Here is a 23,703-nt window from a genome sequence, read left to right on the forward strand (position 1 = left end):
CAAATAATTTAAAATAATTTCCATTGTTCTGCTATATTGCTGTGAGATTTTCTACAATGTAATATTGTTGTTTTATGATTTAATTGATTTACATTGTATCTAATCAATATTTATTGGTTCTGACTCTACTGTCTGCTTTTTTGAAAATCCAATAAAACTAAGCAGTTGTAGCTACAATTGTGTTAAATATCGGACAATTTTGGCTTATAGTGCATTTAATGCAAAAAAATATGATATGATATTCTGATATTCTTATGTTATGTTCCAGTTCCAAAACATATACATTTCAATTATCATATTTCAGTTTATATGTTTCACCACCATCTCCTTCTGTGACAACAAGAGTTTTTTCTATAAACATATGTTTATTCATCAGAAATAGTGCACCAGGGAATCACCCAGATCTGGTCATCTCAGGATACCCTAATAATGTTGGAGAACCAAGGCTGAGAAGTCTATAAAGAAGTTACCTTTCATTAGGTCCCAGAACACTATAGAATCAACTAATGATAGTCCTTGTTGGTAACGACTACTTGTCAATTCGATCCAGTCTGCTTCCAGAGAACTTATGGTTGTTCCTTTCCTCGAGACTTTCATCGACAGGTTTCCTTCCTTATACTTGCTGCAACTTGCATCATTCTCCACAAGGTTAAATAATGCATACAATGTTTTCCCTATTGAAATATAAATAAGTAAGTTAAAACTCTTTGTATTTGTAAATTGTATCAGTTCATTGAAATCCGTTGAAATCAGTTCATCTGTGTTATTGTTTGATTACCTAAAATTTCTATAGTAAGCCAACAATCGATCTTTAGAATGATGATTATAAATCATTCATGTTATTTAAAAATCACTGTTTGAGGTAACTCCCAGGATTACTTAATAAAATCTGAACACCCCAGGATTAACAAAAATAAACTGGTATGCTGGATGGCTGAAATCAGATCCAAGTGTGAACAGGAACATTGGATTTCAATTAGGTATATCTGTAAAAAGCAGATGAATATATTTTGTTGATATGCTTGGCCCCAGGCCCAGGCAAGCTCCTGCTATAAATCTGGTGTTTATTACATATGTAACTCCTATACTATTTTAGTCATGTGTGAGAAAATATTGATTTTAAACCAGACACTAGATCAGGAGTTGGAAACCTTTGGTACTCCAGATATTGTAGACTACCATCTAAAAGTTTAATGTGTGCAAAAAAAGCCAAAGTAGTACAAATTGTTCACGCAAAATCTTTTTTTCAAATCTTTTTTGCTGCTTTTAGCACCTTTGCCTTTCTTTTTTTTTAATCTCTTTTTATTTGAAATGTTTAAGTGATACAAGGAAAGTTATGAAAATCATGAAAATCATTGCTTAGAAACGCGCAGGTTTCAAATAACTGGTAGAGTAATATAACAGTAGATCAATTGAGATACACAGATCTCCCTGGTTCCCATAGAAAAGGGAGACACGCAGGTCTCTCAAGAACAATCATACGTACGATAGGTCCCCTGGGTCTGTGGCGTCAGTTGGCAGGACAGAAATCAGAATATGACAGAGGTACACGTAATTATGGGCATGCAAGCCCGATTCAGTAATAAGGCAGAAAGACCTGTCGTGGATGTACTAGGTGAGTAGAAACGTCATGCAGGTGATTGCTAATCAAGCCTATGTACAATGACCTTTTAAAGGTCGTGACACTGCTCGGATTGTCTGACCGCTCACCCCTGATTCCTCCTGTTACCCCCCACTAGAACATTAAGCTTTTCCCATGAACCATATGGTTTCTTAGTGCGGCATTTCTCGTGGTGTCTAGGCGTGTCCAATGGGCGGGGGGCGAGCATATGGCTTTCAAGAGTGGGGGAGTTTTAGGATATAATTCCCAGGTGTATCCGGCTCGATTCCTTGCCGGTCATGTGTATCGTTATCTGTCATGGTTTTTCGTGGTGTGCAGAGTAGGATGAAAAGGTAGTGGGTAGAATAGGAGTGAAGAGGAGAAGGAGCAGGAAAGGGTAGAGAGATGAGTATTGTCACCAGAGCTCCAGTACCCCCTGAGCGGCATCAGGACCCAGTATCCCGCAGGACCCCCGCGGGTACCCAGGTGTACAGACCGACCATCCCCCCCGTGGGTCCCTCCTCCAGCTGCTTACCCTATCGATCCTGGGACCTATAGACAACCCATGGTTGCCACCTCTCAGCATGTTTGTCCCCTCTCCCCAACAGGGATGCTTGTAAGGCCTCTGCCCCTCGAATGTCTTCCACCCTGCAGATCCAGTCTTCTAGTGGAGGTGTCTTTTTCTTTTTCCAATATGCCGGGATCAGGGCCTTCCCCGCGTTGAGTAGGTGGCGCAAGATCGATTTCTTGTACCTCGCTATAGACATCTCCGAAATGTGTAGTAACGATAGAGCCGCTGACCATCCCGGCGTCTCCCCCAGGACTTCATTGCATTCCTGTCGAATCATGTCCCAAAATGGCACAATCAGGTGACATTCCCACCAGATATGCAATGTCGTGCCCCTCTCCACTTCACACCTCCAGCACGTCAGTGGAATCGTCGGGAAGATCCTGTGGAGTAACGTCGGTGTCCTGTACCACAGTGTGAGCAACTTATAGTTAGTTTCTTGGTATTGCGAGCTGGTAGAGCTCTTGTGTTGCCACAACAGTGCATTTTCCCACTCTTGGGGTGTAAAGGAAGTGTCTAGCATCGTTTCCCATTGCCGACGGAAGGTGTTATTTTCCGCCAGATGTCCCACCAAGACGTGCTGGTAGAGCGTGGATATCGCCTTCCCTAGTGGTAGGCCTCTTTTGCATATGGCTTCGAACCAGGTGAGATCTCTATGTAAGCGTTGTTTGTTGCGTATCGAGTTATAATAATGCCTAATCTGCATGTATCGCAGAACCAATAAAGGCGAGCAAGGTGAATCCCCCAGGAGGGAGTCCAGGGTCCGCAGGGTACCGCCTCCCAGGATTGTGGAGATGGGGACATGTTCTCTTCCTTCTGTGAAAGGCCACTTCGTCGATGGGATACCTCCCCCGATTGTCTCGTTATCCGTGATAGAGATCAAAGGGCTGGGTATGGGTGAGATGTGCGGTTGGTCCCTCATGTTTCTCCAGCTAGTAAGAGTTTGTGCTATCAGGTTTGTGCCCTCTTTAGTGTAGCCATTCCTCGCCCCTCCCGTCCAAACGGCGGCCTGCAGGTGAGCCCCACGTCTGTCCCTGGTCAGGGCTACCCACGGTTTGGGGGATGTGCGTATGTTCCATTCCAGAATGCGCTGTAAAACTGTGGCTTGGTGATACCGTTTAAAATCGGGCAATGTCCCCCTCAATGACGTGGCAGGCAGAGAATGTCATATCTGAGTCTGGACCTCTCCCCCCTCCAGACATAGTGAATGACCGCCGACTTTAATGTGGAGAAGAAGGGTGCAGGTATGGTGAGAGGTAGCGTCTGAAAAGGGTATAAAAGCCTGGGTAGGACATTCATTTTGAGAACAGCGATCCGACCATGCCAAGAAATATGCGGATAAGCCCATTTATTCAAGTCCGCCAGGATCGTTCTCAGTAATGGGATGAAGTTGTGCGAGTAGAGAGTTTCCGGGTCAGTCGTCACCCATATTCCCAATTATTTCGTTTTCTGGGAGCACCATTGGAAGGGAAAAATGTCCTCCAGGGCTGCGTATTCCTCTTGTGGGACGGTGATGTTGAGCACTTCACATTTAGACAGGTTAAGTTTAAGCCCTGAGATCTTGCCAAACCCGTCAAAGGCTAACAATAGGCAGGGCAATGTGATGCGGGGTGATGAGACATAGAATAGGAGATCGTCCGCGTATGCAGCAACCTTGTGTTCCACCTCGCCCCAAGGGAACCCCCGGATGTCAGGATGTTGTCTGATGGTGCGGAGCAGGGGTTCCAGATACATGGCGAACAGTAGCGGAGACAGAGGGCAGCCCTGCCTTGTGCCGTTTGAGATCGCAAAGACTGTGGTGAGAGCTCCGTTAATCCGTACCGTCGCTTGTGGGTTGTTGTAGAGCGCTCCGATCCAGGTGAGTAGCCTTTGTCCCAGTCCCATTTTAGTCAGGGTCGCGATCATGTAGGGCCACTTCACCCGGTCGAATGCCTTTTCGCCATCCGTGGAGAGGAGCAGGAGGGGATGTTGTGATGCTCTCGCCCTATGTTGCATCGCAAACGTCCGTAAGGTGCTGTCCCTCGCCTCCCGTCCGGGTACAAATCCGGTTTGGTCTACGTGCGTCAGAGCGGGCAGGATCGACTGGAGTCTTGTGGCTATAACCCTCGTGAGCAGTTTGGTATCCACATTTAGTAAGGATATAGGTCGATAGTTGCCACATTCCATCTGATCCTTTCCTGGCTTCGGCAGGACAGTTATTATAGCCGCCAAAGATTCTGGTCCAAGAGCCCCTCCGTCCGCTATTCTATTAACAGCTTTTGTGAACCACGGTAGCAAGATCGAAGAGAATGTTTTATAGTACCCCGTGGAGAATCCATCTGGTCCTGGTGCTTTGCCCGTTTTGGTCGATTTCAGGACTGCTGCGATGTCATCTGTCGTGATCGGGGCCTCCAGCATTGTGGCGAGGTCAGCCTTTTCCAGGTAGTCCCGAATTTGCGCGCTGTCCATGTCCACTGCGTCCTGTCTATCCCTTGCGGGGATGTTGTAGAGGGTTTGGTAGTAGTCCCTGAATTCCTCCGCTATTTTGCTCGGGGAGTTCGATATGACCCCTGACGAGAGGCACAGGCTACGCGCCTGTGTACGGGGGATATTCCCCTTCAGGAGGTGTGCCAGGTATTTACCCCCTTTGTTGGCATGGGTATAAAATAAGCCTCTGGACCGCTGTAAGGACCTGAGATAGCGTTTTGTGAGGATATCTCGCTGGTCCCGTCTAGCTTGCATTAGTTCCCCATACGTTTCCATCAGCTGGGACAGCTTGTGTTGCTGCTCCAATACCGCAATCATCTTATACACGTCCGCCATTTCTTGCGTCGCCCTCTTTTTCTTTTGTGATGCGATTCGAATAAACGTGCCCCGGATTACACTCTTATGTGCCTCCCAGATTGAGATCGGGGAAGTTCCCTGCCCGTCGTTGTCCTGAAAATAATGGTTCAGTGCCTGGGTGACTTGCTCGCGAGTATCCAAATCGAGAAGGAGAGCCTCATTGAGCCTCCACGTCCAGGTAGAGGGTCGAAAGAGGGGCGAGTCCAGTTCCACCCTGACCGAGCCATGGTCCGACCATGTGGCTGGAGCCATCTTGGCCGAGATCAGTCGCTGAAGGCCCACTTGTCGGATAAAGATGTAGTCAATACGGGAGTATCGATCATGTAAGGCAGAGTAGTGTGTGAAGTCTTTGGTGGTCGGGTGGAGAGTCCTCCAACAGTCCACCAGTTCCATGTCGCCGAGAGCTCTCTTCATGGAGCGTAAATGGAGTTGTGAGACGCTGCTGTGACCTGTTGAGGAGTCCATAATAGGGTCCAGAGTAACGTTGAAATCCCCTCCCAGGACGAGGGCCCCTTCAGAGAAGGTGTTCAGTTTATTCAGTGCACTCCTGAGGAATTGCGCTTGTCGTCTATTCGGCAAATATAGATTGGCGAAGGTGTATATTGTACCAGCGATGAGTCCTTTCACGTATACGAAGCGACCCTGGGTGTCCATAAGGCAGTCCAGGACCTGGAATCCCAGGTCCGCCGCCACCAGGATAGCAACACCCGCCTTTCGCGCCGTTGGGTGGTCACTAAAGTAATTCGTCGGGTAGAATTTGTTTCGTAGCTTGGGGGCCGTGTCCTTTCGGAAGTGAGTTTCCTGTAACATTGCGACCGATATGTGCTGTTTCCTCAGGTCTCAGAGCAAGTGTGTCCGCCGCTCTGGTATATTCAACCCTCTGCAGTTGAGTGTGAGGACATTCAGGGAAGCAGGGCGATACGCATCAGTGTCTCATAGCCAGTTATTAGTATCACCCATGTCTATAACTATAGCCGTCGTCGCCCCCTCCTCCCCTGCCCCAGGAAGACCCCCGCCAGGCTCCTAGACCTCCGATGCAGAGGAGAGACCCAACTAGGGAAGCAAGACCGGGCCGGCCCCGCGACAGAGGAGAAGACGCTGCACAAGGAGGCAGGAGCCGAGGATCGGGAACGAGAGAGAGAGAGTAGATAAGGAGAAAGAGTTAAGAAGGAAAGGATAAAGAAGGTGAGAGTGAGGACTGAGGTGCCTGGTTCAGCAGGCACTGAGGTCGAGATCAAGGATGTCTCGGGTGTGTCACCTCCTCTACGGAGATGCCTTGTGCTACGACAGATTTCGCTGAGGCCCCGTCCCGGTAACCAGACCAGGTAGCGGGGACCCTCAGGGCTCTGCCGTACAAAGTGAAGCACGAGTGTGGGTTGAGGTGTGTGGCCTGAAACCGGTCTACGATGTAAGAATATGAGAGTCTATGGACAGAGTTTTCCATCCGCCCCCCCCATCAAAGCAATCAATGATTAATGTGTAAGGTGATCCATAGCGGTTGTGAGCTTGAATATATAACAGTGCAACAGAAATAACATATGAACAATACATCGATGCAATCATTTTTTAGGTATGTCTTCCCCCCCGCCTTCCAGTCATAATGCACCTACAGTCCCACCTCCCCCGACCCGTTTCGTCATTCCCCTTCAATTTGTTGGCTCGGTGTCCGGTCCATCCAACTAATTCTAACGACCTGTGAGTTCTGGCAGACTCATGTCCTAATGCTGTCCCCCCCCCAAGGTGGCCCTCGTCGCTTTCCCTGTTGTGTAACGTGCACTTCGACTGAGTGTTGTGGAGCAGCGTCCGGATGGGCAACGTGTAGTTTGTCAGGTTGTGGCATTAATGACATCAGTTGGCTCGGGGAGCGTTCCGTGAGGGAACCATCCAACACAGTGTGTGAGCGTGTGTGGTTTATGACAGTCAGGGTAGCATGGGTGTGGGCCTCCCCCCAGGGAACACGGTCTCCCACGAGTGTGTACGACAGGTGGATAACCCTACGTGTCTCCCTAACATTCAGCTATAGGCCAGTGTTGCGTCCGTCATGTCCCTGCAGTCCTACCCAGTCCGCTGTATTAGAAATGGTTCCCTGTCACGTCACCCCTAGCATTCGTTCACAATCACATTGAGGGACGGCAAGTTTCAAAAGGTAGCTCCACATGCAATTGTCTCCCCACCATTCCCCAGTGCTTTAGCATTCAGCAAAACAATGCATGCATGTCATGTGTGAGTTATCAAACATAGAGTCTACAATAGCTTCCGTGTGAGGTGGTTAACATTGCCAGTGGTGGTGGAAGAGCTTCCTTGTCTTGCCTTGAAGCTGGGGGGGGGGGGGGGGGTTGCCGGCCCAACTGGGCTGTACTCCGCGCACGGAGAGCAGCCGTTGTCCCCAATTCCCCCATTAGGATACCCAGGGCGTTAGGGGTACGGCACCACATGTTGGCTGTCTGTCTCTAGTCTCCGGGTCAGTCGGCTACTGCCTTCACCAGGAGCATATGTAGAGGCGGGCAGTGGATCCCCCATATCCCCCCACCCAAAACTCTGGTTACCAGGCAGCTAGGCAGTCGTCAGAGAGCAGCGGGTATCCGGGGCCTTCAAAACGTATATATCCCTAGATATTCGTGGGGAGCATTCACCACTCTCAAGGGGAACGGTTGAATTCTATCTAGTTGGGCTGCCAATATTATGCTCGTCAGTCAGAGTTTAGAGCGCGTCAATACCCCGTATAGTGCCTATGCCCGGCCCCCCCAAAGGAGTCTCATCATAGGCCCCCCAGTCGTTGCGGTTTCAGCTATGTAGGGTGAGACACTCGTACCATCCGTCAGGGGCCCAAATAGTCCTGGAGGGGTGGACGGTCGGGTTCTGGTGGGCCAGTGAGGTACTTACTCCGCAGGGTTTCCAGGACCCTGTCTGCGCCTCTGGGGCGGCCGCCCTGGTGGGGATCTGCCTCCACGTTTGTGGGCTCCCCGTTGTAGTCTTGGAGCCGGTCCCAACTGGCCCAGGACCCAGTCAGCGACTGGGGTAGGTGGCAAGTTGAGTTCCTCAAGAAAACGTAGAACTTCCTCGGGCCATCTAGCTGCCAGCCATGTGTCATGATGGCGGGCCATTAGTGTGAACGGGAACCCCCACTTATAGGGTATATTATGATCTCGAAGCGCTGCCGTCACCGGTCTAAGCGCCCGCCTGGCGTCCAGCGTATATGGGGACAAGTCATTAAAGAGGGACACCTGGGCCCCCTGAAATAGCCAAGTGGGTTGTTCTCTGGCCTTCCTCATGATGGCATCCTTCATGGGGAAGGAGCGGAGACAGCAGATCATGTCTCTAGGACCCTCTTCAACAGAGCGTGGTCTCAGGGCCCTATGTGCTCTCTCAAATTCAAAGCTTTGGGGGGCGTCTGCTTGTAAAATATGCTGGAATAATTCTGTGAGGAGTTCCTCTGCATTTTCACCCCTGTCAGATTCAGGGACCCCCCTAATCCTAATATTGCACCTCCGACCTCTGTTGTCAAGGTCTTCAAGGTGTCTGCGCATCTGGAGAAGTAGATCTCCCTGTTTGGCTATGGCAGAGTCAGAGGCCACTAGTCTGGCAGCTTGGGCGTCAGTGGAGGCTTCTAGGGCCTCTATGCGGCCTGTGTGCGCACTAACCTCTGTTCTGAGTCTCGCCATCTCCGCCCTCAGAGCGTCTTGTATGGTGGTTGTGAGGGTCAGCAAGTCTGCCTTGGTGGCCATGGCTGCTGCAATGGTCCTCAGTTCGTCTCCGATCCGCTCCAGGGTCGCGGGGTCGCCGCCCGCCGTGGAGGTAGGAGACCTGGGAGCTAGGCCAGGGCTGTCCGGGCCGCCATCATTCCCACGTGGCGGATGCAGGAATCCGTCCATGGTTCCCTGTTGGGGGCCCAGTTGCGGTTCCCTGGGGTTCTGGAAGTGATCCATGCGGCGGTTGCGGCCCATCTGTGCACTGTAGCTGGTTGTGGATCGCGGTTTGGGGTTTAGCGGTGCGGAGCTCCGGAGTTAAGCGGCCATCTTGGTCGGTGATCAGGCCACCTTGCCTTTCTTTTTAACATTGCTTTTCTTACTGCTAGATGTAGCAAAACCACAATTTTAGTATTAGGCATCATTTGGTAGCGATTTATTATAGAATTTTAAGGTACTGCAGATACATTCAAGAAAAAGTGTGGAGTAGGTTAGCGCTAATAATATACAAAGGAGGCAGCAACCTTACAGAGGGTCACCCTCTAACCCTCTGGGATAAGGATGTACAGGAAAAAAGGGGAGAAAAGGCTGCGCCAAGAGATACAATAAAATAAGTCCCAATAAAAATATAAAAAGGATATATATAAATATATATAAAAGTCAATATAAAAATAAAAGGAGGATAAATGTCTATGTTGCGCTGGTGTTCTCTCTTCTTATGATGCTTTGGATCCTCCCGTGATATGTAAAATATAAAAGGGAAAAGGACCAATGGTGCAGATTGTGGGGTACGTGGAAAATGAAGAATAAAGATGTAATAAACTCACATTTGTATGCGCTATAACCAGCTCAGGTGGAATGGGCGTTCTGCAGTATAATCCCTGCTAGTAGGATATCAGGAAATTCTGATCCACTGGTGCTGTCCAATTCTCAGGAGAAGGGAGAAAAATATATATAACAGATAGTGCTCTCTGAAGATAAGATGTGGTATATATAAAACAAAATAAATATACTCACAGTATACAGTGCAGATGACACTGCACTTGAGATATGGCGTGGGTGGTATAATCCCCACCTTAGGATATATAAAATGCCAGGAAAGGATAATATAAAATTGGAGTGATAAAAATATATATAATAAAAATATGAATGGCACAGAGATAAAGCCAAACGTAATTTATTATTAAAAGTATACAATAAAATCCATTAACGCGTTTCACCTCAAGGGTTTTATCAAAATGGAATAACATTTAAAACCTGGCAAGAATAAAATATATATAGGTGCACTGTTACTTTAAAAACGGCGCCAAACATAGCATCAATTAACATTAGCCAATCACAGTTAGGCATAATACATATGAAGGATACAGCTTATAATACTATTAAGAATAGGTATATTCTAAAAGTTTGGTGTGTGCCAGACATAATAGGCAGAAGAAAAATGGAAAACGAAGCTATATAGCTTGTATAATATTAGATTGTATTTACACTCTAGCGCGTCACGTGACCCGCGTGGGGTTGTGGGAGATGTAGTCCGCTGGCCACGTGTCAGTTCAGATCCAATGAGCATCCTGGGCGGTGCTTGCGCGCGTCACATGGTCCGCATCACACAAAGACAGTGTGATGCAGGAGTCATGTGATCGCCGCTAAGGAGCTTGGGAGATGTAGTTAGAGAACCCGAAATGGGTTTTTAAATAGAAATAGCTAGCTTAGGAATATGTAATGTCGGCAAAAGGATGCATGGCAACAGATAGCCAAATTTAAAATTAATACAAGGGTAACATATAAAAATTAACTTGGTATTAACAGGCATAAATGATATATATATAAAAAAAGCTAGCTTAGGTATATATAATATCGGCAGACAAATTAGTATGCATGTAAAAATGCTGGATAGCAATAAATAGCCATTTATAAAGTTAGTAAAAGAATAACATATAAGAATTAACATGGTATTAACAGGCATAGACAGTATATATGGTGATAATCTTATTAGTATTAGATATGTGTACTATAGCAGCATGGGTGGTATTCATCACATTAGTGCAAGGTGAACTAGCAGCATAATGTTCCATTATAGGAAATAAGATAAATATAAAATGTCTTAGAGGGCAACACTTGCTTAAAACCATATGTAGAAGCATATATATATATACAGACAAGTAGAAATTGAATAATAAAATGAAAATAAAAATATCGATAAGAATATCTATTCTGCTTGGTGGTCATATTGGGGGTATCCCAGACCATAATGCCGTAGGTGACAACTATGACTAGGATAGCCCCCAAATGACCACAATAGAAGAATTAAACCACATATTTATTAAAAGATTTTTAAACCATTTTAAAATTATAAAAAGTTAAATAAAACAAAGTCTGCATTTAAACCTTTGGGGGCTAGGGTCTGTAGGTTGAATACCCATTCCATCTCGTTTCTGCCTAAGATATTTTTAAGATTTCCCCCTCTCCAGGGAATTTTACATTTTTTTATACCCATGCAATTAAGAAGTTTGGGGTCCCGATTATGTATTTCAAAATGTTTTGATACGGAATGATTAGCATATCCATTTTTTATATTGCGACAGTGTTCTGCTAATCTTGTTTTCAGGCATCTGGTTGTCATACCAACGTATTGGAGGCCACATGGGCACTCCAATAGGTAAATAACATTAGTGGTATGACATGTAATAAAGTCTCTAATAGTATAACTCTTATTAGTTGTATTTGATTTAAAACTAGTGATTTTGGACTGGGTAGTGGGATTAGTACTTTTACATACGACACAGCGTTTGCACATATAAAAACCCGTCATCCCGTTTAAAAAAGTAGATTGTGTTTCTTTTACTTCTCTGGTGTAATTATTGGTTAAAATTGATCTAAAATTTGGTGCACCTATAAAAACAATTTTGGGCTGTATTGGTAATATTTCTTTAAGGAGGTCATCTTGTTTTAAAAGATGCCAGTGTCTCTTAATCGTTTTTTTGATAAAGCCGCTTTTATTGTTAAAATTAAAAATTATGGGAAGAGTAGGGGCTTTAGAGGAGTCTTTTTCTTTATAGGTTAAGAGATTTTCTCTAGGTTTACTTTTTACTGTGGTTATAATGTTCTCCAGTTTTGTGGGTGAGTAGTTCTTCTCAATGAATTGATTTTTTAAAAGCAGTGATTGTTCGTTAAAATCATTGATAAGAGAGCAATTCCTTCGCATTCTTAAAAATTGGCTTTTAGGGGCGCTCTCAAGCCATGGTTTATAGTGACAGCTCGACTGGTCGATCGCTGTGTTGGTACATACCTTTTTAACCCCTTAAGGACCAAACTTCTGGAATAAAAGGGAATCATGACGTGTCACACACGTCATGTGTCCTTAAGGGGTTAAAAATGTTTTTTGTATGTACCACCCCTTGTTTAATAAAAATGCTTAGGTCTAAAAAATTGATTAAATCTCTACTATATTCGTGTGTTAAAACAATCCCTCTATTATCTAAGACATTTTATATTTATCTTATTTCCTATAATGGAACATTATGCTGCTAGTTCACCTTGCACTAATGTGATGAATACCACCCATGCTGCTATAGTACACATATCTAATACTAATAAGATTATCACCATATATACTGTCTATGCCTGTTAATACCATGTTAATTCTTATATGTTATTCTTTTACTAACTTTATATATGGCTATTTATTGCTATCCAGCATTTTTACATGCATACTAATTTGTCTGCCGATATTGTATATACCTAAGCTAGCTTTTTTTTTATATATATATCATTTATGCCTGTTAATACCAAGTTAATTTTTATATGTTACCCTTGTATTAATTTTAAATTTGGCTATCTGTTGCCATGCATCCTTTTGCCAACATTACATATTCCTAAGCTAGCTATTTCTATTTAAAAACCCATTTCGGGTTCTCTAACTACATCTCCCAAGCTCCTTAGCAGCGATCACATGACTCCTGCATCACACTGTCTTTGTGTGATGCGGACCATGTGACGCGCGCGAGCACCGCCCAGGATGCTCATTGGATCTGAACTGACACGTGGCCAGCGGACTACATCTCCCACAACCCCACGCGGGTCACGTGACGCACTAGAGTGTAAATACAATCTAATATTATACAAGCTATATAGCTTCGTTTTCCATTTTTCTTCTGCCTATTATGTCTGGCACACACCAAACTTTTAGAATATACCTATTCTTAATAGTATTATAAGCTGTATCCTTCATATGTATTATGCCTAACTGTGATTGGCTAATGTTAATTGATGCTATGTTTGGCGCCGTTTTTAAAGTAACAGTGCACCTATATATATTTTATTCTTGCCAGGTTTTAAATGTTATTCCATTTTGATAAAACCCTTGAGGTGAAACGCGTTAATGGATTTTATTGTATACTTTTAATAATAAATTAAGTTTGGCTTTATCTCTGTGCCATTCATATTTTTATTATATATATTTTTATCACTCCAATTTTATATTATCCTTTCCTGGCATTTTATATATCCTAAGGTGGGGATTATACCACCCACGCCATATCTCAAGTGCAGTGTCATCTGCACTGTATACTGTGAGTATATTTATTTTGTTTTGTATATACCACATCTTATCTTCAGAGAGCACTATCTGTTATATATATTTTTCTCCCTTCTCCTGAGAATTGGACAGCACCAGTGGATCAGAATTTCCTGATATCCTACTAGCAGGGATTATACTGCAGAACGCCCATTCCACCTGAGCTGGTTATAGCTCATACAAATGTGAGTTTATTACATCTTTATTCTTCATTTTCCACGTACCCCACAATCTGCACCATTGGTCCTTTTCCCTTTTATATTTTACATATCACGGGAGGATCCAAAGCATCATAAGAAGAGAGAACACCAGCGCAACATAGAAATTTATCCTCCTTTTATTTTTATATTGACTTTTATATATATTTATATATATCCTTTTTATATTTTTATTGGGACTTATTTTATTGTATCTCTTGGCGCAGCCTTTTCTCCCCTTTTTTACTGCAGATACATTGCAAAAGAATACAATAGGTACCAATGGCATACTAAGTGAGTAGGAGGCGGGGGGGCAGTCTGCACCGGGTGCCACTCACTAGGGGGGTGTCATGACCAGGGTGGCCTTTGGATGTGTGAGCTGTGGACAGGTTGCCATGGCAGCCGCAGGCAGCCACAGAACTTCAAAACCAGACGTATCTAAGAAAAATGGGGGCAGAGCTAATCAAAAGCGGGGGCAGAGCCAAACCAGTAACAGGGGCGGAGCTAAACACAGCCTCCACCTGTTGCTGTCACTGCTGCAAATCGAGGGGAAGCAAGATGAAGTCCCTGCTTCCCCAATTAACAGACTCCAGGGACCTCAGTGACTCCAGCCCATACGGTCAGTAAGTAAGAGAGAGAGAGTGTGTGTGTGTGTGTGTTGACTGTCTGCCTGTGACTCTGTGTGTGTGATTGTCTGCCTTTGAGTTTGTGTGTAAGACTGTCTGCCTGTGACTGTGTGTGTGTGTGTGTGTGTGACTGCCTGCCTGTGACTGTGTGTGAGACTGCTTGCCTGTAACTGTGTGTGTGACTGTCTGACTGTGACTGTGTGTGATTCTCTGCCCGTGACAGTCTGTGTGCCTGTGAGTGTGTGTATGGCTGTGAGTGTGTGTGCGACTGTCTGCCCAGACACCATAAGCTCTGCAGACCCCACTTCAAGCGATGCAGCTGTGCCGGGGTCTCGCCGTCCTCCATGCCACCCTGGACCCAAGGCCAGGATCCAGCTTCCAGTGGGTAGACCTCTGCCTGTGACTGTCTGCCTTTGAGTTTGTGTGTGTGACTGTCTGCCTGTGACTGTGTGTGTATGTGACTGCCTGCCTGTGACTGTGTGTGAGACTGCTTGCCTGTAACTGTGTGTCTGACTGTCTGATTGTGACTGTGTGTGTGCGACAGAGAGCGTAACAGGAAGAAGCTCTCACAAGCGCTTATACTCAGGGGAGTATTGTGATTATAGCAATCCCCAAGAGTGTGGTTATTCCATCCCCCAAACATGAGCCAAGACTTCATAAAGGGGTCAAGCAGTGCTTATGGTGTCTGGTGGAGTGCTTGGAGTCCTTGGCAAGCACTAGGAGCATCGATTGGCGGAGGTACTCAGTCGGAGTGCCAGCGGTCCGTCACATTTGGTGACAGTGGCGGGATGGCGTCCTAGTGCAAGGAGAAGCAGCTCGGAGACACCAGTAAAGTTATGGAGCTATAATTGAGGGCAACGCTAGCACTTGTGCAGCGCCCCTGACTACAGAGTAATCCAAAAGGCACGGATCGGAGCGCTAGTGGCTCAGGCAAACATGACATATCGCTATGAGGGCGCCGCTTACATTGATGAAGTAAAGAGGCGACTAACCAGGGAGTACACAGACTCTTCAGGGAGGGGTACTTTTCAGTTGTTTTTATGATTTTTTCAGTTATCCAGGGTCAAGTTGGTTTAGGTAGGCACTAGTAGCTCCTCCATGGTGCCGAGGTATCTTGTGTCAGTGGACTCGGCTGGGGACAAGGATTTCTTGAGGGTTCCTATCTTTCTCTCCCTCTCCATCTCCCCCTCCTCCCCTTTTTTCTGTTCTGTCCCTTCATTTCTCCACTTGATTGGTATGTATTTTCTTTATTCACCACTTCTAAAACCTCTTAGATTGGTTGTTTGTAATCTTTGACATACGTTTTGATATAATTTCCCTGTTTAGGTCAATTGCCCTGTTTAGGTCTTGGCCTATTTCCTACATTTTGATAGCCTGTAGCTGCCTTCTTTATATTCATATATGCCAGGATATTTTCTCTCCTTTGGGTAATTTGTATATAGCTATAGATCTATGTTGTTAGTCTTTTGAAGAACACCATTTTTTCAAAAAAGGTTATTTTTAACATTACTGTCTCCTCTCCCTGAAGAGTCTGTCTACCCTTAAGTCATTATATTCTTTTGTGATTATTCTATTAGGGTTTCCCCCCCCTTGTATTATGGGAGTACAGGCGTATGTGACGTTTGTGCTTCTGTCCCACTGCTTTTGTAAATGATTTTTCTGGGCAGTGCGCCTTTTTTTCTCTTTTTCTCTGTTTTCGCTGCAGATACATTTTCCACTTCATTTATTCATCATTTGCATGCAGTATCACCAGAGGACATCCTTCTATAGCATGTCCCAGAGTGGGTATCATTTCAATCAGCCCTGTCATCGTAGAACTAGTAGTAGCTCTCCCAAATGACCTCTATTTAATGTGGTTCTTATTACAACAGAAGAATGAATCTGAAGACTACTGCTACCATCACCCTAATTTATATATACAGACTATTAGCCAGGAGCAATTTATTTTTAAGAGGTTATTCATTCTACTGTGGACTGTATTTGTGTATTTACCATTTGCTTTGTTGCCTGATCCTACGTCCATAAATACATACATTTGTTTTACTGGTGTAGTGTTTTAGTTTGAGATGCAGCACCCATTGCCTTCCTAAGTATTATTTATTTATTGCTGGATTAGTGGGATTTTCAGCTTGAGTGACTGCAACTTTCCTTCTTCTTTTCCTTCTTAATATGATTTAAATGTATGATCTCACAGGATCAGGGATTGTTCATTTTGCATCATATTAAACCTTCACTAGCCTCCATTGATCCCAACTCCTTCCTTAAATCCTGTAATGCTAAATGTTTGCAAATCCTAACTGTTAATGTTAATCCCTAAATACCCACTAACATTAATCCTATTTCCTTAACCATTACTTCTTCAAACCCTAAACACCCAATAACATGGTTATTTACTAAAGTGAGAATTCATTGTGAATTGCAAGTGAATTTTAAAATTAAGGTCAAAATAGTCAAACTGGGAAAAAAAAAAACTTACAGTACATTTGACATTGAATTAAAGTTCTCAGTTTGGTGAATAACCCTACATTTCAAGTATACCACAATTGCATTCTTCTGGACACAATACATTTCTCTCAATTAACACATTCCTTGGATTAAGGAACATTGAGTAATAATACTAACATTGCTACCAAATACTAAATTTCACCAAACATAGACTTAAAGCGGCACTGTCATGGCCGAATACCATTTTTTTTAAACCCCTCCCGACTCCACTACACCTAACTGACCCGTTAGTCACCCCTAAATGCCCCTAAGCCCCCCATATTACCTATTTTTTTACTTTATTTTCTGCCCCGATCTATATTTAGGGCGCCGCCATCTTTGTGTGGGTAGATGAAATCCCTGTGGGACATCTAATCTGCCTACACTAGATAGCGCTGTGAGATTCCCGCACATGCCCAGTTAAACACTTTGGCATGCGAACGGGAATTTCATCTATTCATTCGTCAGAAATCCGAATGAATGAATAGAAATGTCAGACGAACAAACGAACACTGAATATCCGTGTTCGTTTGTTCGTTCTGTTTATTACAATAAGGGAGCTACCGGCGCGCAGCTCCCTCCTTGTAATATGTAACTATAGAAGCGGCAGGGAGCAGTGCTCCCCGCCACTTCCTAAGCCCCCCAGGTCACCCCTCATTCTATGGGGGTCAATATGACCACCATAATAGCATAAGGGAGATAAAAATCTCCCGAATGCCCCTACTTGCTATACTGCGAGAAGGGGTATGTCTACTATGGCTGCTCACTGTTAAAAAAAAAACCCTAGTACCCCCCCCCCCGGCCCCCACCCCTGCGCGGTGGTTGGGGGCCATAAATCACAATGGGGGGACCTACTGACCTCCCCTGCGGCTCTCACCCCTGAACGGTGGGTGGGGGCCATAAAGATAATGGGGGGGGGGGAAACTACTGTCCTCCCCCCGGCCCCCACCCCTGGGCGGCGGGTGAGGACCATAATGATAATGAGGGGTGGGGACCTACTGTCCTCCCTCCCGGCCCCCACCTATGCGCGGTGGGTGGGGGCCATAAATCACAATGGGGGGACCTACTGTCTTCCCCCCGGCCCAATTCCCGCCCCCCCCTTCAAAGGTGACTAGGGGTCCCCAAGCACCTAGTCACCCCCCCCCCCACCATAATAATTTTACACAGCGGGTATTATCGACGGGTATTATGGTGGGAGGGGGTGGGTGACTAGGTGCTTGGGGACCCTTAATCACCTTTGAAGGGGGGGGCGGGAATTTGTCTTAGGGCCCCAACCCGCCGCGCAGGGGTGGGGGCTGGGGGGCAGGACAGTAGGTCCCCCCCTCATTGTTATGTAGGGCCCCCACCCACCGCTCAGGGGTGGGGGCCGTAGCGGTGGGGGGCAATAGTTTTTTTTTTTTTTTTTTACAGTGAGCAGCCACAGGATGTTCACTGTTTAACAGACATGCCCCTACTCGCGGTATAGCAAGTAGGGGCTGAATTTACTAATACTAAGTCATCTTTACTTAGTATTAGTAAATGTGGCCGAAAGACCAATTTCAGGGAGTTATTTACTAAGCGGCTGCAAGATGCAGCCATAGCACGAATAGGATCGGAGTTTCATTAATTTGAATGATATTCCAATACGAACAAAGTCCTGAATTGCATTCTAACACTAATGGAGAAATTGTTCTCATTTTGTTAGGATGCAATTCAGCAGTTTTGAAGGCGTTCTGTCTAAGTGACAGGGCGTTAGGCAATACTGACAGGAAGCATCGTGGAAACAGGGAGAAAAGCTAAGGATTGTGGGAAAATTGCTCTGACCACCGAAAACAAAGCACACTTTGCTCCTCCGCTGGTCATGGCGTAGGAAACCTCCAGAAGAGAAATAGTCCCTACTTTGTCTTTTGTTTTAAAGAAAACTAGAACAGACAGAAATAAATGAATAACAGATCCTGAGAGAGGGAGAGAAGAGGAATCAATTGGGGAAAGGTAAGTTCGGCATGACAGTGCCGCTTTAAGGGATTCCCTGCTCTGGTGCATTCGTCTATGTTCGGGGAAATTTCCCCGAACATAAACAGCAGAGCAAGGAATCCCTCAACTCCTCATTCTATGACTGGGTCGTAAGAAAAGAATCCTGTCGGTAAGTAGGGAGTAGCTGTACTCTAGAGGTCTGGAGTGTCTTTTAAAATCCGAATTGTAAATATAGGCTAAAATAATGAAGCTAATGATTATATCTGAATTGAAATGTCTTTCCACCCTCAGTTTTACAATACAGATTTAATTTGTTAAAATTCAGAATTTAGTGAATAACCCATACTTGTGTAAGCCTACAATCACATCTTAAATACATTTATGTACATGGGTGCAAAACCTGTATATGTTATACAGCTCTCTCTTTTCTAAATTCAATTATGTATGTCATTCCCGTGGTATTGCACCCTATAATGTTGCTTTGTGCAGAGGATGTATTTATAGTAAAAGCCCTGATTCCAATGTAAGTTAAGCATGCCGTGGCTATGTGCCATTTAACGCCTTAAATTCCTCTGCCCAGTGCTATTTAAAGGAAGACATACGACTTATTTTTCTTATTTTCATGAAGCTGCAAGCAAACAGCACAAATAATGGAAATAACATACCGTATATACTCGAGTATAAGCCAAGTTTTTCAGCACATTTTTTGTGCTGAAAAACCCCAACTCGGCTTATACTCGAGTCAATAGTCTGTATTATGGCAATTTACATTGCCATAATACAGACTGGGGGCTGTGGGGGCTGCAGAGAGCATTTACTTAACTTTCCTGCAGCTCCTGTCAGCTCTCTCCTCCTCTGCGCCGTCCGTTCAGCACCTCGGTCAGCTCCCAGTGTAAATCTCGCGAGAGCCGACTTACAGTGGGAGCTGACAGAAGAGCTGACCGGACGGCGCGGAGGAGGAGAGAGCTGACAGGAGCTGCAGGAGAGGTAAGTTACAGCTCTGACAGCCCCCCTTTCCCCCCACTGAACTGCCAATGCCACTGGACCACCAGGGAAGGAGAGTCCCCCTCCCTGCCATGTATCAAGCAGGGAGGGGGGACGAAAAAATATATATTATGATAATAAAATAAAAAAATAATAATTAAAAAAATAATCTAACAAAAAAAATTAAATAATAATTCATAAAATAAATAAATAATATAAAAAAATGATTAAAATAATAAAATAATAATCAAAATGCCCACCCCCCAACACATACACACACTGCATCACACACACTCACACTGCATTCATACACACACTGCACCACACACACTCACACTGCATTCCTATACACACACTGCATTCATACACACGCTGCACTCATACACACACTGCACTCATACACACTGCACTCATACACACACACTGCACTCATACACACACTGCATTCACACACACACTGCACTCACACACACACACTGCACATACACACACACTGCACTTATACACATGCACTGCACTCATACACACACACGCACTGCACGCATACACACACACGCACTGCACTCATACACACACACGCACTGCACTCATACACACACACGCACTGCACTCATACACACACGCACTGCACTCACACGCACACACTGCACTCATACGCACACACTGCACTCATACGCACACACTGCATTCATACGCACACACTGCATTCATTATATACACACACTGTAAATAAATATTCTATTAATATACGGTAATTTGTTTAGGATCTAATTTTATTTAGAAATTTACCAGTAGCTGCTGCATTTCCCACCCTAGTCTTATACTCGAGTCAATAAGTTTTCCCAGTTTTTTGGGGTAAAATTAGGGGCCTTGGCTTATATTCGGGTCGGCTTATACTCGAGTATATACGGTAACATTTATTTTTTGAATTCCACTATATTCAAAATAAAAGTGCAATATTAAAGTACAATACTTGTCTGGAAATCACACCATTGCAAATTGCATGTAAATTATGTTAAGCTTTTAAAAAAAAAAAAAAAAAGGATTTAGTTAATATTTAACAAGTGACATTACCGTTCTGGCACATCCAGGGCACACAATGCCTTGAAGAACGAAAACAGTAACATTTAAAGAGTTTTATCAAAGTGTTCTACTCTATTAAGCAGTCTAAAATTTACAAGTGAGGTAAAGAAGATTTAGTCTAAGGCAAAGGAAAGGTTTTTTTTACCGTAAGAACAATAAGGATATGGAATTATTTGCCTGAAGAAGTGGTTTCATCAGAGTCCGTACAGATGTTTAACTCCTTAACCCCTTAAGGACCAAACTTCTGGAATAAAAGGGAATCATGACATGTCACACATGTCATGTGTCCTTAAGGGGTTAAGGACACATGACATGTGTGACATGTCATGATTCCCTTTTATTCCAGATGTTTGGTCCTTAAGGGGTTTACAGCAACTAGATGCATACTTGCAAAACCAGAATATTCAAGGATATAATTTTGCAATGTAGGGTAATAGCTTCTTGATCCAAGGATAAATCAATCTGCCATTCAAGGGTCAAGAGAGATGTTTTTTTCTAGTTTGTTGCAAAATTGGAAGTGCTTCAAACTGGTTTTTTTGCCTTCTCTTGGATCAACAGCAAAGAACAAATGTGAGGAATGCTGAACTTGATGGACACAAGTCTCTTTTCAGCCTATGTAACTAATGTTAAAGCACCAGTTGGTTGACAGTTGGCCAGATACCTCCTTTTGTTTCCGGTCTAGCAGATTGCAGACATTTTGAATTTATTTTAGGTTTTCATTCTAGTTATCAATACTTACCATTCAACATATATAGCCACCTATTTAAATTTAAGTTTTTATTTAATTTTTTGCAGGTAGGAAAAGGAGTGGTACAACATGTCATAGGAAACAATTACAAATGATAAGCAAATATCATATCATGACAGAATAATTGGGTCACATGACATAAAGGTTAGTTGAGCATTCTGACATAGTATATGGTAAATCAGAATCTGATTTGCGAGTCAGGCTAAATAAACAGGAGAGTTAGTTTTTACATACAATGTAACCATCATAGATAACTATAACATAACAAGAAAGTGAAGCGTAGTTGATGTAATGTTACTGGTTAATGAATTAAGTGTTTAGGTATATTCCCCGTTAGGCTGATGCGGACAGGATCGACTGTTTTGTGCGGGAAAAAACGTTATCTGCGTATACGGGGTTATTTTCTTGAACTGGGCGAGGAATGGTATGTGACTGTTTTTAGTATGGGCAGTCAGTGAACCACATGGGCAGGGGGGAGTAATGGAGGGGAGAAAAAAAGGGGGGGGGGGAGAGGGGCACTAATTGTATTTATGTCTATGCAGATAGTACATTTGTGGATAGAAAGTGAAGCCATGGCTTCCAGATTTTGGTAAAGGTTTGGAAGTTTTTCATTTGTGCAAAGGTTATTTCCTCCATTCGTCTGATTTTGTCTACTTTATTTATCCACTCTCTGATAGAGGGGGTCTGCTTGTTTTTCCAGTGTTTAGGTATGAGCTGTGACACAGCCATTATTAAGTAGCTGAACAGTGATGTGTTGTCTTTACCTATCCCTGGAGGGGGCAAGGAGAACAAGTAGTACTGCGGGGTGAGAGGAATGGAGGCACCGATTATCGTTTGTGTCATGGTTTGTATTCTTTTCCAATAGGTTGCTATTTGAGGACAAAGCCACCATATGTGGGCATGATGAGCTGGTTCATGGTTACATCTCCAACATGTCTGAGCGTTTAGGCTATGTATCTGTTGAATTTTAGCCGGGGTGTAGTGCCAACGGGTGATTCGCTTATAATTGCCTTCCTGAGCTGCAACAGACGTGGTTGATTTGTGTGCGTTCAGAAAAATAGTTATCCAGTCTTTTGGGGATATTTCTATCAGGAGTTCCTGCATCCATCTATCTGTGCAAGAAGGCAATGATAATTCCTTTGATTTCCATAATAGCTTATACATAGTGGACAGTACTTTCTTGGTGATTGTATGGTTAGAGCATAATTGTTCGAAGTCAGTCAGTGACCTCATCTCTATTTGTAGGAGATTGGCCTTTTTAAGGAAGTGGACCAATTGGGCGTATTGTAATCGTTGGTTACCAGTTGGAGTTTTATTGGGAATCAGTTGTGTTAGATTTATAATTTTATTGTTGTTTTCGAAGATGTCTTTAAGTTGCAGGACCTTACCAGTATGGTAGAGGTTATACGAAGCTCCTGATAGCCCCCTTTGGAAGTCTGGATTATGTGTGATAGGGTATAAGGGGGAAGGATGAGGAGCGATCATAGAAGTCCTGGTTATTTTAAGCCATGTCTGAGGAGTGGGTTTAATTGTAGGGTGGTTGTCAATGGTGTGTTGGCATTGGGCCGGATTTGTGAATAGCCAAGGTCGTACTTCTAGGGGTATCGTGGAGGAAGCGTTTTCAATCTGTACCCAATGTAATTTTGGGTCAGTCAGCGACCAATCATATATTCGGGTAAGGTGAATTGCCTTGTGGTATGTATCAAGATCAGGTATGTTGATCCCCCCTTTATCCCTAGAGTTACTCAGTGTTGAGAAGGCTATACGAGGGTTTTTGTTAGCCCAGATAAAGTTGTTGATCAAGGTTCTGACCTTTTTAAAAAATTTGTTAGGTATCGTAATTGGTAATGTTTGGAGTGGGTATAACAACCTGGGCAGGGTATTCATTTTAATTATATTAGTCCTGCAGAACCAACCAAAACACGGCTTTTGCCACCCTTGGAGATCTGCGGCAATGGACTTCAAAAGCAGTTGGACGGAATTTGAACTCCTAAATATTTAAGTGAACGGGAGGCCCAAGAGAAATGAAAGTTCTCTTTTAACAATCTATTTTGGGAGGCAGAAGAGTATAAAGGCATTAATTCGCATTTGGACAAATTTGCTTGAAAGTTGGAGACCTTACTATAAGGATGTGTGGTAGAGTGGTGAGAGGGTTAGAGATGGTGAACAGGAGGTCATCCGCGAACGCTGTGACCTTGTATTCTTTATTCGCAATTTGAACTCCATGGATGTGGTTGTTATCTCTGATCCCTTGTAGAAAGGGTTCTAGAACTAGGACGAACAAGAGAGGGGAAAGGGGGGATCCCTGTCTAGTACCGTTTGTGATAGTGACTGGGCGTGATAGTTGGCCATTGATGCGAATTCTTGCCGTGGGG

The 23,703-nt window shown here is 44.2% G+C and overlaps 1 protein-coding gene across 1 annotated transcript in view; it reads right to left on the reverse strand.

Moving 5' to 3' along the window:
- RFTN2 (raftlin family member 2) overlaps positions 1-23,703 on the reverse strand; it is a 484,037-nt gene that overhangs the window by 236,132 nt on the left and 224,202 nt on the right. The window contains exon 5 of the mRNA XM_063430216.1: positions 471-674. Within this exon, the coding sequence (XP_063286286.1) occupies positions 471-674 (204 nt within the window). The remainder of the gene's footprint in view (positions 1-470; positions 675-23,703) is intronic.

This window comes from Pelobates fuscus, chromosome 8 (genome assembly GCF_036172605.1).
Source record: "Pelobates fuscus isolate aPelFus1 chromosome 8, aPelFus1.pri, whole genome shotgun sequence".
In the NCBI taxonomy this organism is placed as follows: Eukaryota; Metazoa; Chordata; class Amphibia; order Anura; family Pelobatidae; genus Pelobates; species Pelobates fuscus.